Below are 17621 nucleotides of genomic sequence, written 5' to 3'. Positions count from 1 at the left end.
CGGTTGCGACCCCTAGTGGGGTTTCAACTGCACTGGTGTCGCCAAACATTTAAGAGTGAATTATTGTATGGGACAATATACGTTTTTGAGAAAGACATTTAGAAAAATGTATTTGATGAAATGTATTTATTGGTTTCTTTTCATTTTGATAAGAGAAATGTTATGAATTTAAGGTTATTTGATGTAAAAATCGAATGTACCGATTTTTAAGGTCATGAGTTTGAAATTATAATTGGCATGGGGTGATGTTCCCGCTGAAAAAGTTTGAACGCCACTGGGTCTATGGAATGATCTTAATACTAATCCAAGGAAATATTGACATTTTTCCAGTTTATTTGCCAGTTATTGAATGTTTTTGTTGATTTACTCAAGAACACTCTCCTTCCAATGAAAGGCATAACTATTGTAGTGACTGATAGTAGAAACAAATACAACAGGTGAGTTATAGTGGTGTCTATTGGTGCATTGTATTGGTGTGTGTTCTATTGGCTTCTATTGGTGCATTGTGTTCTATTGGTGTATATTGTTATATGCATTGATGCTGAAAAGTATCTCCTGATCCACTGAATCTCAACAGATCACATGAGCTTCATATGTGACCCATGCATTTACTGCTACTCCTGAAATTGCCCTTCCTCTCAACCACCCAACACAATCAGTCTGACAGTCCTGCCTCCACCACCCAACACAATCAGTCTGATGTCCTGCCTCAACCACCCAACACAATCAGTCTGACTGTCCTGCCTCCACCACCCAACACAATCAGCCTGATGTCCTGCCTCAACCACCCAACACAATCAGTCTGATGTCCTGCATGTTGCACCAAGTGCACCTGCCATTAAAAGAGCGAGAGAAAGAGAGGGGGAAAGATTTTGCATCTGACAGGAATTATTTTGGGCTCCTGAGTGGTGCAGCGGTCGAAGTCACTGCATCTCAGTGCAAGAGGTGTCACTACAGTTCCTTGTTTGAATCCAGGCTGTATCACATCTGGCCGTGATTGGATGGCGCACAATTGGCCCAGTGTCGTCCGGGTTTGGCCTGGGTAGGCCGTCATTATAAATAAGAATGTGTTCTTAACTGACTTGCCTAGGTAAATAAAGGTTACATGTCAGTGGTGCGGGTCTGTCTCAGATTAGGGATGTTTGAAATAAAATAAACGTTTTCCACTTGCAGGTAATAGAGAGAGTTGTATAGAGTACAACAATTCATCAGGTTAAGTGAGCCACATGCATTTATATATATATTTGCAAATATGGTGCAGTAGGGCTAGTTTGAAGCTTTGGGTTGCTGTAAGTTTATTTCTCTCGCGAGAGTTGCGTTTGGCAACGGTGAGTGACGTATCAGGAAGTTTACATACCGACAAGAAACGTGAGGTCATGTATGAATCTCTGTGAACACATTGAAGTCGGCTTTTGAAATGTCTTCTATTTTAATCAATGCCCTTTTATCAAGTTGCCATGATCCGGATACTTTGTTTAACACGTTGCGCTGGCCAACTGACTCGTGGCCGGACACAGAAAGAGTAGAGGCACTGACAACGTTTATTGATGGAATTGGTAAACTACCCCAGTCTGACACATCTGACGATGGCGACAAAGTTGCCTTTTCAATTGCAAAAAGAGACATCTTTCTACGAAAAGTTGAATCGATCATTTGGACACAATGTTTACCACTTCTCTTGAAAGTCTCTAACGGAGACGGGGCGTGCAAAGGTAAACGTGTGCCAGATGGAAGGGCTGAAATCACCATCGCTGTGTGCAGGCTTCTTTCTGTCTGCATCAACACACTGTGTGACACGGCAGTTTCGGGGCGAGTCGCCCGCGCTGTCCTGCCATCCTTCCAGCTGCCAGACGGGGAGACAGAGGAAGAGCTTCCCGGCCAGGGTGAGGGGCGGCTGGGTATCGACGTGGCTATCGAAGCCTTGTCAGTCATCCTACCCGCTCTCTCATCCAACGAAGAATTGACCACGTCGATCCTCTCATCTGCCCTGTCCTGTATCAAGACGTTGCCGGATGCTCTGGTCTCCAAAATCACCGTTCGGCTTATTTTCACTCTCCTCAACTGCTACAGCGAGGATGGGATAGCGAGTAAACTCCGGTTCATTTTAGAGGATTTGTGTAGTTGGCACAAGAGTGACAGCTCAAACACGGACTCACCTGTGGTGACAGAACGCGCCTTGCTGTGTTTAACAACTCTCTCGGACTATCTCTTCTCTCCGGCTAAACTACAGCAACACACCCTTCCTCAAAGTCTGAGCTATACTCGACCTGACCCTCGTCGTTCTCTGCAGTTCTGGAGGATTCTACAAGATGGACTGACGCACAAAGACAACGTGTCCCGGAAACGGGCGTTGTACCTGCTGAAAAGGTGTGTCGCTCTGTCAGAGGATGAGGCGGTTGAGTTTCCAAGCAGTTCAGTGTCAAGTGAAGGTAAGATGCTGATACACGTGACTGACATTCAGACAGACAAGCTTGATTATAATATTACCTGTGTTAAAATATTTTCTTCACTATACAGAATCATACTCAAGTCTCTAAAACTGGTATAGTTTAACCTAATTGTAACTATGTGAGTCCTTTGCAGATAATGAGGAGATCATATTCAGATGGGCCCCAGACAGATGCAAGCTGCTCAGAGAGTTCTGGGAGGACTATGCCTTGGTTATGGAGACACTGGAGGAGAACCAGGTGAGATATAACATGGATAACACTTGCTATGAAACCCCTCTTCCTAATGCATTATACATTTATAACACCATTATGATGTCATAAAGAACTATTACTGTTCCTCTGTGTTGTGTAGATTCACGTGGTCCGCCCTGTGCTCAACAGGATCCATACGTTGATCCAAACAGCAGCCAATGATAGTCAAGGTGATGTGTGTGTCTCTCAACCATAAGGTGACAACACATAACCTTTTATATCCCGCTAAATACTGCCTACCAATCGTCCATCTGTCTTCTCTCAGGCGTCAGTCTGTTCCACCCGTCATGGCTGCTGGGTGTGTACCAGCGTATGTTCCACAGTGAGAACAAGTCCGTCATGAGAGAGGGAGTGGATCACCTACTGGAACTCCAGGTGCTCCGACGCCCTGCCTTCTCCCTGGCCTTCTCACAGGTACCTGGTACAGTTGTCAGTCAGTGTTATAGAACATCAACCCAGACTCCAGGTGCTCTGACGCCCTGCCTTCGCCCCGGCCTTCTCACAGGTACCTGGTACAGTTGTCAGTCAGTGTTATAGAACATCAACCCAGACTCCAGGTGCTCTGACGCCCTGCCTTCGCCCTGGCCTTCTCACAGGTACCTGGTACAGTTATCAGTCAGTGTTATAGAACATCAACCCAGACTCCAGGTGGTCTGACGCCCTGCCTTCGCCCTGGCCTTCGCCCCGGCCTTCTCACAGGTACCTGGTACAGTTATCAGTCAGTGTTATAGAACATCAACCCAGACTCCAGGTGCTCTGACACCCTGCCTTCGCCCCGGCCTTCTCACAGGTACCTGGTACAGTTATCAGTCAGTGTTATAGAACATCAACCCAGACTCCAGACTGGGTCTGACGCCCTGCCTTCGCCCTGGCCTTCGCCCCGGCCTTCTCACAGGTACCTGTTATCAGTATCAGTTACAGTTATCAGTCAGTGTTATAGAACATCAACCCAGACTCCAGGTGGTCTGACGCCCTGCTTTCGCCCTGGCCTTCGCCCCGGCCTTCTCACAGGTACCTGGTACAGTTATCAGTCAGTGTTATAGAACATCAACCCAGACTCCAGGTGGTCTGACGCCCTGCCTTCGCCCTGGCCTTCGCCCCGGCCTTCTCACAGGTACCTGGTACAGTTGTCAGTCAGTGTTATAGAACATCAACCCAGACTCCAGGTGGTCTGACGCCCTGCCTTCGCCCCGGCCTTCTCACAGGTACCTGGTACAGTTGTCAGTCAGTGTTAGAACATCAACCCAGACTGACCTAATTCTATTTTTCCCTTTTCTATGTTATTAGTTTGTTTATTTTATTTATTTAACCCTTATTTTACCAGGGAAGTTGAATGAGAACACATTCTCATCTACAGCAGTGACCTGGGGAATAGTTACAGGGGAGAGGAGGGGGGATGAATGAGCTGATTGTAAGCTGGGGACGATTAGGTGACCGTGATGGTATGAAGGACATATTGGGAATGTACAATAGTCAGCAACTTCCTTTTCAGTAGTGGTGTATTCGCGGTCGTTGTTTAGTTTGTTGTCTTGGTGGGTGAGATGATGAGGGACAGTAGGTGGTTAGTGTATGAGACATTGACCTCTTATCCTTTCTTCCTCAGTTCATTCTGGGTCCTTTCATGGATGTGATGTCTGAAAGCTCCCTCTTTCACAGGTGAGCCAGTGATCAAAGCAGCACAACAGCAAAACACAATATTGATTTATAGACCCACAGATGATGCCGTTTCTGCTAGTGATGAAGTAGTGAGTTAGGCCTATTTAGAGTGACTGTTGAGGAAGGTTATGTCTCTTCATCTCCAGGACTGCAGGACAGAGTGTAGGAGAGTGTCCTGAGCTGGGAGTCAAGCTGCAGGTCTTCATGGTCACGTTCTTCAGCAGCCTGCCACAGGAGAACAGAGGTACTGTAACAGAGCTTCATCAGAGGGCACTGAATAACCTGGGCCATGTTCAGCAGGATACACCGTAGCACAACTTTTTGCAGAGGAACATCTGCGTTCTTATTATTGGACAAATTCATGTACATTTCAAAAAGGTTTTCTCCCAACTGAACTTGAGCCAGATGTTTGTCCTGCAGCTCGTTGTAACAGTAATGACTCTTCATCAGAGAGGGTCTAATGTTGATCCTCTGTCTCCTCAGGTCCTGTGTTGCTGCAGCTCGTTGTAACAGTAATGACTGTTCATCAGAGAGGGTCTAATGTTGATCCTCTGTCTCCTCAGGTCCTGTGTTGCTGCAGCTCGTTGTAACAGTAATGACTGTTCATCAGAGAGGGTCTAATGTTGATCCTCTGTCTCCTCAGGTCCTGTGTTGCTCCAGCTTGTTGTAACAGTAATGACTGTTCATCAGAGAGGGTCTAATGTTGATCCTCTGTCTCCTCAGGTCCTGTGTTGCTGCAGCTCGTTGTAACAGTAATGACTGTTCATCAGAGAGGGTCTAATGTTGATCCTCTGTCTCCTCAGGTCCTGTGTTGCTCCAGCTCTTTGTAACAGTAATGACTGTTCATCAGAGAGGGTCTAATGTTGATCCTCTGTCTCCTCAGGTCCTGTGTTGCTGCAGCTTGTTGTAACAGTAATGACTGTTCATCAGAGAGGGTCTAATGTTGATCCTCTGTCTCCTCAGGTCCTGTGTTGCTGCAGCTCGTTGTAACAGTAATGACTGTTCATCAGAGAGGGTCTAATGTTGATCCTCTGTCTCCCAGGTCCTGTGTTGCTGCAGCTCGTTGTAACAGTAATGACTGTTCATCAGAGAGGGTCTAATGTTGATCCTCTGTCTCCTCAGGTCCTGTGTTGCTGCAGCTCGTTGTAACAGTAATGACTGTTCATCAGAGAGGGTCTAATGTTGATCCTCTGTCTCCCCAGGTCCTGTGTTGCTCCAGCTTGTTGTAACAGTAATGACTGTTCATCAGAGAGGGTCTAATGTTGATCCTCTGTCTCCTCAGGTCCTGTGTTGCTGCAGCTCGTTGTAACAGTAATGACTGTTCATCAGAGAGGGTCTAATGTTGATCCTCTGTCTCCTCAGGTCCTGTGTTGCTGCAGCTCGTTGTAACAGTAATGACTGTTCATCAGAGAGGGTCTAATGTTGATCCTCTGTCTCCTCAGGTCCTGTGTTGCTGCAGCTCGTTGTAACAGTAATGACTGTTCATCAGAGAGGGTCTAATGTTGATCCTCTGTCTCCTCAGGTCCTGTGTTGCTGCAGCTTGTTGTAACAGTAATGACTGTTCATCAGAGAGGGTCTAATGTTGATCCTCTGTCTCCTCAGGTCCTGTGTTGCTGCAGCTTGTCCAGCGGCTAGGTTCTCAACACTGGTGTGCTGTCCCCATCCTCTTCCTCTCTCGGGCCCTGTCCCACCTTCCTCCCTGCCCTCTCCTGGGCCCTGATGGCCTGCAAGCTCTCAGGTAGTCTGTCCCACCTTCCTTCCTGCCCTCTCTCAGGCCCTGTCCCATCTTCCTTCCTGCCCTCTCTCAGGCCCTGTCCCACCTTCCTCCCTGCCCTCTCTCAGGTAGCCTGTCCCATCTTCCTTCCTGCCCTCTCTCAGACCCTGTCCCATCTTCCTTCCTGCCCTCTCTCAGACCCTGTCCCATCTTCCCATCCCTCCCTGTCCTCTCTCAGACCCTGTCCCATCTTCCTCCCTGTCCCACCTCTCCCTGGTAGCCTGTCCCACCTTCCTCCCTGCCCTCTCCCCCTCCCATCTCCTGCCCTCTCAGACCCTGTCCCATCTTCCTCCCTGTCCTCTCTCAGGTAGCCTGTCCCACCTGTCTCTCAGGTAGCCTGTCCCACCTTCCTCCCTGTCCTCTCTCTCTCAGCCCTGTCCCATCTTCCTCCCTGCCCTCTCTCAGGTAGCCTGTCCCATCTTCCTCCCTGCCCTCTCTCAGGTAGCCTGTCCCATCTTCCTCCCTGTCCTCTCTCAGGTAGCCTGTCCCACCTTCCTCCCTGCCCTCTCTCAGGTATGCCTGTCCCATCTTCCTTCCTGCCCTCTCTGTCAGGTAGCCTGTCCCATCTTCCTCCCTGCCCTCTCCTGGGCCCTGTCCCATCTTCCTCCCTGCCCTCTCCTGGGCCCTGTCCCATCTTCCTCCCTGCCCCCATCTTCCTCCCTGGGCCCTGTCCCACCTTCCTCCCTGCCCTCTCCTGGGCCCTGTCCCAGGCTCCTGGGCCCTGTCCCATCTTCCCTGCCCTCCCAGATGTGGCCCCTGATGTCCCACCTTTGAGTGCAAGTGAGATTTTTGCACCCAAATAGCCCTGTCATTATAGCTGTCGTACAAATGACAACATCTCCTGGGCCCTGTCCCATCTTCCTCCCTGCCCTCTCCTGGGCCCTGGCTGCCTGCATAGGGAATAGGGTACCATTTCAGATGCATACATTGTCTCTAAGACTCTAACTTGACATAAGGTTCATTATTTCTTGTTCATAGTGGCATTTCTTGGTGTGGAAGTGTGGATTCCATGAATCTCCGTTGAACAGATTGTTCAAGTCGATGGCTAGGGGCAATCTGTGTCTGGGAAACTGTCCCTAATGATTTCTGTGTATCTCAGGGAGGTGCTCCGCTGCACTATGATCACCCACCAGGTGCTACTGAGAGGAGCTGCCCAGTGTTTCCTGCTGAACAGTGCCCTCTCCCTGACAGATGTGGTAAGACACTATGATGTGTTTGAGGCTGTGCGGCTTTGGTGCAAAGTGATGACATTTTGCACCCAAATAGAGTTGAAGAAGAGATTATAGCTGTCAGCGTACAAATGACAACATCTGTTTAGCAACTGCCATTTAGATTGTCTTTGTTCCATCTTTTGCAGACCTTAGTGACATTGGATGATGTGTTTAGTTTGCTGGTGCATTTCAGAGCAGACGAGTCTCTACGTAGAGGAACACCCCTCTGGAATCAGGTACTGTGTGGGGGTGGAATGAGGAAGAGCTCTGTTCTCTGGAATCAGGTACTGTGTGGGGGTGGAATGAGGAAGAGCTCTGGAATCAGGTACTGTGTGGGGGTGGAATGAGGAAGAGCTGGAATCAGGTACTGTGGGGGGGTGGAATGAGGAAGAGCTCTGTCCTCTGGAATCAGGTACTGTGTGGGGGTGGAATGAGGAAGAGCTCTGATCTCTGGAATCAGGTACTGTGTGGGGGTGGAATGAGGAAGAGCTCTGTTCTCTGGAATCAGGTACTGTGTGGGGGTGGAATGAGGAAGAGCTCTGTCTCTGGAATCAGGTACTGTGTGGGGGTGGAATGAGGAAGAGCTCTGTCCTCTGGAATCAGGTACTGTGTGGGGGTGGAATGAGGAAGAGCTCTGTCCTCTGGAATCGTACTGTGTGGGGGTGGAATGAGGAAGAGCTCTGTTCTCTGGAATCAGGTACTGTGTGGGGGTGGAATGAGGAAGAGCTCTGTCCTCTGGAATCAGGTACTGTGTGGGGGTGGAATGAGGAAGAGCTCTGTCCTCTGGAATCAGGTACTGTGTGGGGGTGGAATGAGGAAGAGCTCTGTTCTCTGGAATCAGGTACTGTGTGGGGGTGGAATGAGGAAGAGCACTGGAATCAGGTACTGTGTGGGGGTGGAATGAGGAAGAGCTCTGTCCTCTGGAATCAGGTACTGGGTGGAATGAGGAAGAGATCTGTCCTCTGGAATCAGGTACTGTGTGGGGGTGGAATGAGGAAGAGCTCTGTTCTCTGGAATCAGGTACTGTGTGGGGGTGGAATGAGGGAAGAGCTCTAATCTTTTCAAACAGTTTATTAATTATTTAGTGTTTTTCCATCAGTTGTCCCTTGTGTTTCTGTGTCACCTCACTAGCTGTGTGACTGGCTGGCTGACAGTGAAGGCAGCTTCAGGCCCTGTGTCAGAGAATCAGCTGATGGTACCAGTACTTCTCCAGAGGGAGAGACTGTGAGAGGCTACATCCAACAACAAATGGAGCTCTTCCTCAGAGTCCCAGCTAGCACAGGTGAGTCCCGGCTAGCACGGGTGAGTCCCGGCTGGCACAGGTGAGTCCCCGCTGGCACAGGTGAGTCCTCGCTGGCACAGGTGAGTCCCCGCTGGCACAGGTGAGTCCCCGCTGGCACAGGTGAGTCCCCGCTGGCACAGGTGAGTCCCCGCTGGCACAGGTGAGTCCCCGCTGGCACAGGTGAGTCCCCGCTGGCACAGGTGAGTCCCCGCTGGCACAGGTGAGTCCCCGCTGGCACAGGTGAGTCAGTTTTTCCAATTCCGAGTATTATCCGATCAAGAATATCAGCGGGTACAGGTACGAGTATGTGTAGATGGACTCACCTCTAGTATACAGAATAGATGACTGTACTGATGAACTTTGTTGTGCCGTCCAACAGACCAGACAGACAGTGTCCCAGACCCAGGAGAGGCGGAGCTGCTAGCCAAGGCCATCCTACTGTGTGTTGACATAGAGGGGAGGACTCAGAGGTCTGGAGGAGAGCAGACTACTGGTGTCAGCGGTGGGATGGACTCGCTCTTACGCCCCCTACTGGACACACTGAGCAGGCTCCACACTAATGTCTACCTGCCGCTACGCAAGACAGACAAGAGCCTGCAGCTGCTGCTACGACTACTGCAGCTCACACCAGCCAGACACACCCCTGCTGCAGTACTGCAGCTCACACCAGCCAGACACACCCCTGCTGCAGTAGAGAAAGAACAAGGTATCTACTGCACTCTACTGTATTCTAATATACTGTACTGTACTCTGCTGTACTATACTCCACAGTACTCTGCTGTACTGTTCTCTGCTCTACTGTATTCTAATGTACTGTACTCTGCTGTACTGTTCTCTGCTCTACTGTACTCTACTGTATTCTGCTGTAAACTACTGTGCTCTACTGTACTGTGTTCTACTCTACTGTACTCTGCTGTACTCTACAGTACTGTACTGTTCTCTGGTCTACTCTACTGTACTCTGCTGTACTCTACAGTACTGTACTGTTCTCTGGTCTACTCTACTGTACTCTGCTGTACTCTACAGTACTGTACTGTTCTCTGGTCTACTCTGCTGTACTGTACTGTTCTCTACAGTACTGTACTGTTCTCTGGTCTACTCTACTGTACTCTACTGTACTCTACTACTGTACTGTTCTCTGGTCTACTCTGCTGTACTGTACTGTTCTCTACTCTACTCTGCTCTACTGTACTCTACTCTGCTCTACTGTACTGCTGTACTCTACAGTACTGTACTGTTCTCTGGTCTACTCTACTGTACTCTGCTGTACTCTACAGTACTGTACTGTTCTCTGGTCTACTCTGCTGTACTGTACTGTTCTCTACTCTACTGTGCTCTACTGTACTCTACTCTGCTCTACTGTACTCTGCTGTACTCTACAGTACTGTACTGTTCTCTGGTCTACTCTACTGTACTCTGCTGTACTCTACAGTACTGTACTGTTCTCTGGTCTACTCTGCTGTACTGTACTGTTCTCTACTCTACTGTGCTCTACTGTACTCTACTCTGCTCTACTGTACTCTGCTGTACTCTACAGTACTGTACTGTACTGTGTTCTACTCTACTGTACTCTGCTGTACTGTACTGTTCTCTACTCTACTGTGCTCTACTGTACTCTGCTGTGCTCTACTGTACTGTTCTCTACTCTACTGTGCTCTACTGTACTGTTCTCTACTCTACTGTGCTCTACTGTACTCTGCTGTACTGTACTGTTCTCTACTCTACTGTGCTCTACTGTACTCTACTCTGCTCTACTGTACTCTACTGTACTCTGCTGTACTGTACTGTTCTCTACTGTACTCTGCTGTACTCTACAGTACTGTACTGTTCTCTGGTCTACTCTACTGTACTCTGCTGTACTCTACAGTACTGTACTGTTCTCTGGTCTACTGTACTCTGCTGTACTCTACAGTACTGTACTGTTCTCTGGTCTACTCTGCTGTACTGTACTGTTCTCTACTCTACTGTGCTCTACTGTACTCTACTCTGCTCTACTGTACTCTGCTGTACTGTACTGTTCTCTACTCTACTGTGCTCTGCTGTACTCTACAGTACTGTACTGTACTCTGCTGTACTGTACTGTTCTCTACTCTACTGTGCTCTACTGTACTCTACTCTGCTCTACTGTACTCTGCTGTACTGTACTGTTCTCTACTCTACTGTGCTCTACTGTACTCTACTCTGCTCTACTGTACTCTGCTGTACTGTACTGTTCTCTACTCTACTCTGCTCTACTGTAAACTACTGTGTTCTACTCTACTGTACTCTGCTGTACTCTACAGTACTGTACTGTTCTCTGGTCTACTCTACTGTACTCTGCTGTACTCTACAGTACTGTACTGTTCTCTGGTCTACTCTGCTGTACTGTACTGTTCTCTACTCTACTGTGCTCTACTGTACTCTACTCTGCTCTACTGTACTCTGCTGTACTCTACAGTACTGTACTGTACTCTACTACTCTACTGTACTGCTGCTGTACTCTACAGTACTGTACTGTACTACTCTGCTGTACTGTACTGTTCTCTACTCTACTCTGCTCTACTCTACTCTGCTCTGCTCTACTGTACTCTGCTGTACTGTACTGTTCTCTACTCTGCTCTACTGTGCTCTGCTCTACTGTACTCTGCTGTACTGTACTGTTCTCTACTCTACTGTGCTCTACTGTACTCTGCTGTACTGTACTGTTCTCTACTCTACTGTGCTCTACTGTACTCTACTCTGCTCTACTGTACTCTGCTCTACTGTACTCTACTCTACTCTACTCTGCTCTACTGTACTCTACTCTGCTCTACTGTACTCTACTGTACTCTACTGTACTCTACTGTACTCTGCTGTACTCTACTCTACTCTACTGTACTCTACTGTACTCTGCTGTACTGTACTGTTCTCTACTCTACTGTGCTCTACTGTACTCTGCTGTACTGTACTGTTCTCTACTCTACTGTGCTCTACTGTACTGTACTGTACTCTACTGTGCTCTACTGTACTCTGCTGTACTGTACTGTTCTCTACTCTACTGTGCTCTACTGTACTCTACTCTGCTCTACTGTACTCTACTGTACTCTGCTGTACTGTACTGTTCTCTACTGTACTCTGCTGTACTCTACAGTACTGTACTGTTCTCTGGTCTACTCTACTGTGCTCTACTGTACTGTGCTCTGCTCTACTGTACTGTACTCTACTCTGCTGTACTGTACTGTTCTCTACTGTACTCTGCTGTACTCTACAGTACTGTACTGTTCTCTGGTCTACTCTACTGTGCTCTACTGTACTGTACTCTGCTCTACTGTACTGTACTCTACTCTGCTGTACTGTACTGTTCTCTACTGTACTCTGCTGTACTCTACAGTACTGTACTGTTCTCTGGTCTACTCTACTGTGCTCTACTGTACTGTACTCTGCTCTACTGTACTGTACTCTACTCTGCTGTACTGTACTGTTCTCTACTGTACTCTGCTGTACTCTACAGTACTGTACTGTTCTCTGGTCTACTCTACTGTGCTCTACTGTACTGTGCTCTGCTCTACTGTACTGTACTCTACTCTGCTGTACTGTACTGTTCTCTACTGTACTCTGCTGTACTCTACAGTACTGTACTGTTCTCTGGTCTACTCTACTGTGCTCTACTGTACTGTACTCTGCTCTACTGTACTGTACTCTACTCTGCTGTACTGTACTGTACTCTACTCTGCTCTACTGTACTCTGCTGTACTCTACTCTACTGTACTGTACTCTACTGTACCCTTCTCGGCTCAACTCTTCTCCACTTGACTCAAGTAGTGATCCATAGCAGTGATTCAAAATGATTCTTAGTAATGATCCATATTGATTCATAACACTGGAAACATGCAAAATAAGATGTCATTCATTGTTTAAAAAAAAAAAGTGTTTTGTCTTCTGTCTCATACAGAAGACAGTGTGACGGTCTCCATGGAAACAATGGTTCTGGGCGTGGTGGAGCCCATTCAGGAGTTTATCCTCCGAAGACTGAGTGGAGAACTTCAGGAGGTGAACTCTCACTGTCACTCTCTCTCGCTTTCACTCACTCACTCACTCACTCACTCACTCACTCACTCACTCACTCACTCACTCACTCACTCACTCACTCTCATTGTCACTCTCACTGTAACTCTCTCTCGCTCTCTGTCACTCACTCAGTCACTCGCTTTCACTCACTCACTCACTGTCACTCACTCTCTCTCGCTTTCACTGTAACTCTCTCTCGCTCTCTGTCACTCACTCAGTCACTCGCTTTCACTCACTCACTCACTCACTGTCACTCACTCTCTCTCGCTTTCACTGTCACTCTCTCGCTCTCACTGTCACTGTCACTCACTCACTCAGTCACTCGCTTTCACTCACTCACTCACTCACTCACTCACTGTCACTCACTCTCTCGCTTTCACTCACTCACTCACTCACTCTCATTGTCACTCTCGCTTTCACTGTCACTCGCTCTCACTGTCACTGTCACTCACTCACTTACTGTCACTCATTCAATCTCACATCCTACAACATTGATCATGTACCTGCATTTCTCCTCCGCCTGTGTTTTGTTTGTCTGTCCTCTCCAGCTATGTGATGTAGAGCGTGCTGAGCTCTACCTGTCAGTGCTGAAGGAGGTGGTGCTGATGTACAGTGTGTTAGAGTGGAACCACTCCAAGGTACAGGAGGCCTATTTCCCCAGACTCCTCAGATACGTCCTGAGGACCCTAGAAGCTGACCAGGTACAGTATTCCAGGATCGACCTCCCCTCTCTCAGGCTGCTCTCCTTCGCTCGTCACTTCATACATCATTGGATTCATGTGTCAATTTGAATAATGGGATATTTTCTTTAGCAGTTAGACTCTGATTTCAAAAAGACTAGTTGAACTGCTATTTGTCATGTCATATTTATATTCATCATGGTTTTCACTATAAAACTGGAAGGGACTTGTGTGTGTTTCTCTTAGATCCCCTCTGTGGCGGGTCAGGTGTCCAGGGCCGTTGCCATGGCGTCGTTGGCCATGACCTGTGAGGTTGCAGCGTTGGGAGTGTTCAACCTCCAATCAGAGACCACGATTCTACTGGTCCATCTGTCTAGCTACTTCTACTCCCCTGCTCCACCCCCAGCCCCTCCTCTCTCTCTGGTCAACTTCAACCAGACCCTGCTGAAACCTCCAACTGCAGCTCAGTCAACAGGGTCAGTACAGAACACTTTGTGTAGTATATAGAATGCATGGTATTGTTTAAATGCAGATGTACTGTATCATCAGGACAATGTGTTGTATAGTAAACCACTAGTATAAACACTATATGACCCTCGTTTCTCTGCCAGTCACGGCTCTAAATTGTGACTGTTTTGGTCACATGCTCTTCAATAATTTGCTGTTAAACCTGGAATTTACATGTGGGAGAAAACCCATCTCCCAGAGGTTACAGGTCAAATGGAGATTGTGTCAAGGATATGCACATCTACATACAGTGAGCTGCTAATGTATTGGGACAGTGACACATTTGTTGTTGTTTTGTCTCTGCACTACAGCACTTTGGATTGATACAATGACAATGAGATTAAAGTTCAGACTGACAGCTTTAATTTGAGGGTATTGTCCTCCATATAGGGTGAACCGTTTAGAAATTAAAGGTACATAGTCCCCTCTTTTAATGGGACCAAAAGTATCGGGTCAAATCAACTTATGTGTATTAAAGTAGTCAAGTTTAGTATTTGGTCCCATATTCCCAGCACACAATGATTACATCAAGCCAGTGACTCTACCAACTTGTTGGATGTATTTGCTGTTTGTTTTGGTTGTGTTGCAGATGATTTAGTGTCCAATAGAAATGTATAGATTTGATTAGGATCTCTTTTAGCCCAAGGGCTAGTCTTCCAAGAGTCCTTAAGACATGTAAAAAACAACAAAGTAAAAACACAACATCCACATTCCTGTTACCTATACATATTACACCACCCAGCCTAACCCTCCTCCACCCACATACCTCTTTATTTTTAAAAAGGTTTTAAATGAATTAGCAGACACTCTTTTCCAAAGGGACTTACAGCAGTGAGTGCATACCTTTTCTTATGTTTGATTATTTTCATACTGGTCCCCGTGGGAATAGAACCCACAACCCTGGTGTTCCAAATGCTATGCTTTACAACTGAGCCACAGAACCTATAACTCATGTGCACATATGAATTTAAATACAACAGAACATATTACAATAAACCTCTTAGATCCACTCTAGTCGTTTTAAGATATCTTAACACAACTATTTGTTTTTTTTTCTCCTTTCCCTAAAACTAAAAGCTATTTTTGGGTATTCAGAGGTCCCTAGTAGATGTGTTGTCTGGGAGATAGTAGTAATCAGAGGTCCCTGCTAGATGTGTTGTCTGGGAGATAGTAGTAATCAGAGGTCCCTGCTAGATGTGTTGTCTGGGAGATAGTAGTAATCAGAGGTCCCTGATAGATGTGTTGTCTGGGAGATAGTAGTAATCAGAGGTCCCTGATAGATGTGTTGTCTGGGAGATAGTAGTAATCAGAGGTCCCTGATAGATGTGTTGTCTGGGAGATAGTAGTAATCAGAGGTCCCTGATAGATGTGTTGTCTGGGAGATAGTAGTAATCAGAGGTCCCTGATAGAGATAGTAGTAATCAGAGGTCCCTGATGTAGATGTGGAGATGTCTGGGAGATAGTAGTAATCAGAGGTCCCTGATAGATGTGTTGTCTGGGAGATAGTAGTAATCAGAGGTCCCTGATAGATGTGTTGTCTGGGAGATAGTAGTAATCAGAGGTCCCTGATAGATGTGTTGTCTGGGAGATAGTAGTAATCAGAGGTCCCTGATAGATGTGTTGTCTGGGAGATAGTAGTAATCAGAGGTCCCTGATAGATGTGTTGTCTGGGAGATAGTAGTAATCAGAGGTCCCTGATAGATGTGTTGTCTGGGAGATAGTAGTAATCAGAGGTCCCTGCTAGATGTGTTGTCTGGGAGATAGTAGTAATCAGAGGTCCCTGCTAGATGTGTTGTCTGGGAGATAGTAGTAATCAGAGGTCCCTGCTAGATGTGTTGTCTGGGAGATAGTAGTAATCAGAGGTCCCTAGTAGATGTGTTGTCTGGGAGATAGTAGTAATCAGTGGGCCTTGCCAATATCTCAGAAATATTAAGTTTGTCATCTGTCACAGTGTTTCAGAGCAGGGTCCTCTCCTCAAGGACTGGGGCCGTATGGCAGCTCATTTCATCCGGGACCAGTGGACGTGCCTGGGATACTGGAGGAGAATAGGCCCACCCGGGCCCCTGGAGCTCCCCAGGGCGTCAGGGTCCCTCCAGGCTGCTATAGAGGCTCTGTCTCTGCTACCCAGTGGCCTGGTACTGCCTGTACTGGACTTCATGGCCTCCATGTTGCCACAGGTAAGTCTTAGCATTGACTACAGCTGATATTGTCATGTCCACTACCTGGCTGAGACATTCTATCTCACCCAGCTCTCTACAGACTTGTCCACACCAATAACCATGTTTTAAAGGAATAGTTCACCCAAATGGCAAAACAACATGTTTCCTTACCTTGTAAGCAGTCTATGGGGAAAGACGGTGAAATCCAAGCCGTGGTTTTGTTTAACAGCTGATTTAGACTGCAACAGTGTTTCAGTGGTCATGTGGCCAAGTCATTTATGTCCTGCTTTATATGGCTTCTGATAAGGCAATATGAAATAGTGAACCTGTATTTCTCCCTCCCCCCACCAGGTGGCGCTGTCTGAGGAGGCCCTGTGTGTAGAGGCTGTGACTGTCTCCTGGAAGCTGGTGCTGGGACTGAGCAGTAACCCTCATGACTTCTGGCCCACCCTGCAGGGCTTTGTGACCATGGCCTTTCACCACAGCCTGCTGGAGTTAACAAAGGAGCAGGCACCTGGGCTCACTGTTACTCTACAACAGGTAACTAGAGGGAGGCATGGGGTATCAACACCTGGGTTCACTGTTACTCTACAACAGGTAACTAGAGGGAGGCATGTGGTATCAACACCTGGGTTCACTGTTACTCTACAACAGGTAACTAGAGGGAGGCATGGGGTATCAACACCTGGGTTCACTGTTACTCTACGACAGGTAACTAGAGGGAGGCATGGGGTATCAACACCTGGGCTCACTGTTACTCTACAACAGGTAACTAGAGGGAGGCATGTGGTATCAACACCTGGGTTCACTGTTACTCTACAACAGGTAACTAGAGGGAGGCATGGGGTATCAACACCTGGGTTCACTGTTACTCTACAACAGGTAACTAGAGGGAGGCATGGGGTATCAACACCTGGGTTCACTGTTACTCTACGACAGGTAACTAGAGGGAGGCATGGGGTATCAACACCTGGGTTCACTGTTACTCTACAACAGGTAACTAGAGGGAGGCATGGGGTATCAACACCTGGGTTCACTGTTACTCTACAACAGGTAACTAGAGGGAGGCATGGGGTATCAACACCTGGGTTCACTGTTACTCTACAACAGGTAACTAGAGGGAGGCATGGGGTATCAACACCTGGGTTCACTGTTACTCTACAACAGGTAACTAGAGGGATGGGGTATCATGGGGTATCAACACCTGGGCTCACTGTTACTCTACAACAGGTAACTAGAGGGTAACTAGAGGGAGGCATGGGGTATCAACACCTGGGTTCACTGTTACTCTACAACAGGTAACTAGAGGGAGGCATGGGGTATCAACACCTGGGTTCACTGTTACTCTACAACAGGTAACTAGAGGGAGGCATGGGGTATCAACACCTGGGTTCACTGTTACTCTACAACAGGTAACTAGAGGGAGGCATGGGGTATCAACACCTGGGTTCACTGTTACTCTACAACAGGTAACTAGAGTGAGGCATGGGGTATCAACACCTGGGTTCAAATGGTGTTTAAAATCGTTAAATTACTTTGAGCTGTTTTCTGAGCTCACAGATAGACGGACTATTCTTTTGGTTCCATTTCGCCAGGCTAGCTCAATCAAGAACAGCTAAAGTAT

The 17621-nt window shown here is 47.5% G+C and overlaps 1 protein-coding gene across 2 annotated transcripts in view; it reads left to right on the top strand.

Moving 5' to 3' along the window:
• Nucleotides 1-1131: 1131 nt before the first annotated feature.
• Nucleotides 1132-17621, top strand: part of tarbp1 (TAR (HIV-1) RNA binding protein 1) — a 36861-nt gene continuing 20371 nt past the window's right edge. Inside the window, exons 1-16 of one of the 2 annotated variants that reach the window (XM_042317828.1) lie at nucleotides 1132-2429; nucleotides 2584-2687; nucleotides 2803-2872; nucleotides 2968-3116; nucleotides 4306-4358; nucleotides 4505-4602; nucleotides 5961-6096; nucleotides 7232-7328; nucleotides 7490-7579; nucleotides 8475-8625; nucleotides 9005-9331; nucleotides 12536-12633; nucleotides 13200-13352; nucleotides 13578-13807; nucleotides 15790-16015; nucleotides 16349-16537. In XM_042317828.1, the coding sequence (XP_042173762.1) occupies nucleotides 1418-2429; nucleotides 2584-2687; nucleotides 2803-2872; nucleotides 2968-3116; nucleotides 4306-4358; nucleotides 4505-4602; nucleotides 5961-6096; nucleotides 7232-7328; nucleotides 7490-7579; nucleotides 8475-8625; nucleotides 9005-9331; nucleotides 12536-12633; nucleotides 13200-13352; nucleotides 13578-13807; nucleotides 15790-16015; nucleotides 16349-16537 (3183 nt within the window). In that variant the 5' untranslated portion in view covers nucleotides 1132-1417. The remainder of the gene's footprint in view (nucleotides 2430-2583; nucleotides 2688-2802; nucleotides 2873-2967; nucleotides 3117-4305; nucleotides 4359-4504; nucleotides 4603-5960; nucleotides 6097-7231; nucleotides 7329-7489; nucleotides 7580-8474; nucleotides 8626-9004; nucleotides 9332-12535; nucleotides 12634-13199; nucleotides 13353-13577; nucleotides 13808-15789; nucleotides 16016-16348; nucleotides 16538-17621) is intronic. The other variant, XM_042317829.1, reaches the window with a different exon arrangement.

The sequence above is a fragment of the Oncorhynchus tshawytscha genome, unplaced genomic scaffold (genome assembly GCF_018296145.1).
Source record: "Oncorhynchus tshawytscha isolate Ot180627B unplaced genomic scaffold, Otsh_v2.0 Un_scaffold_9311_pilon_pilon, whole genome shotgun sequence".
NCBI lineage: Eukaryota > Metazoa > Chordata > Actinopteri > Salmoniformes > Salmonidae > Oncorhynchus > Oncorhynchus tshawytscha.
This window is presented reverse-complemented; position numbering and strand designations above follow the sequence as displayed.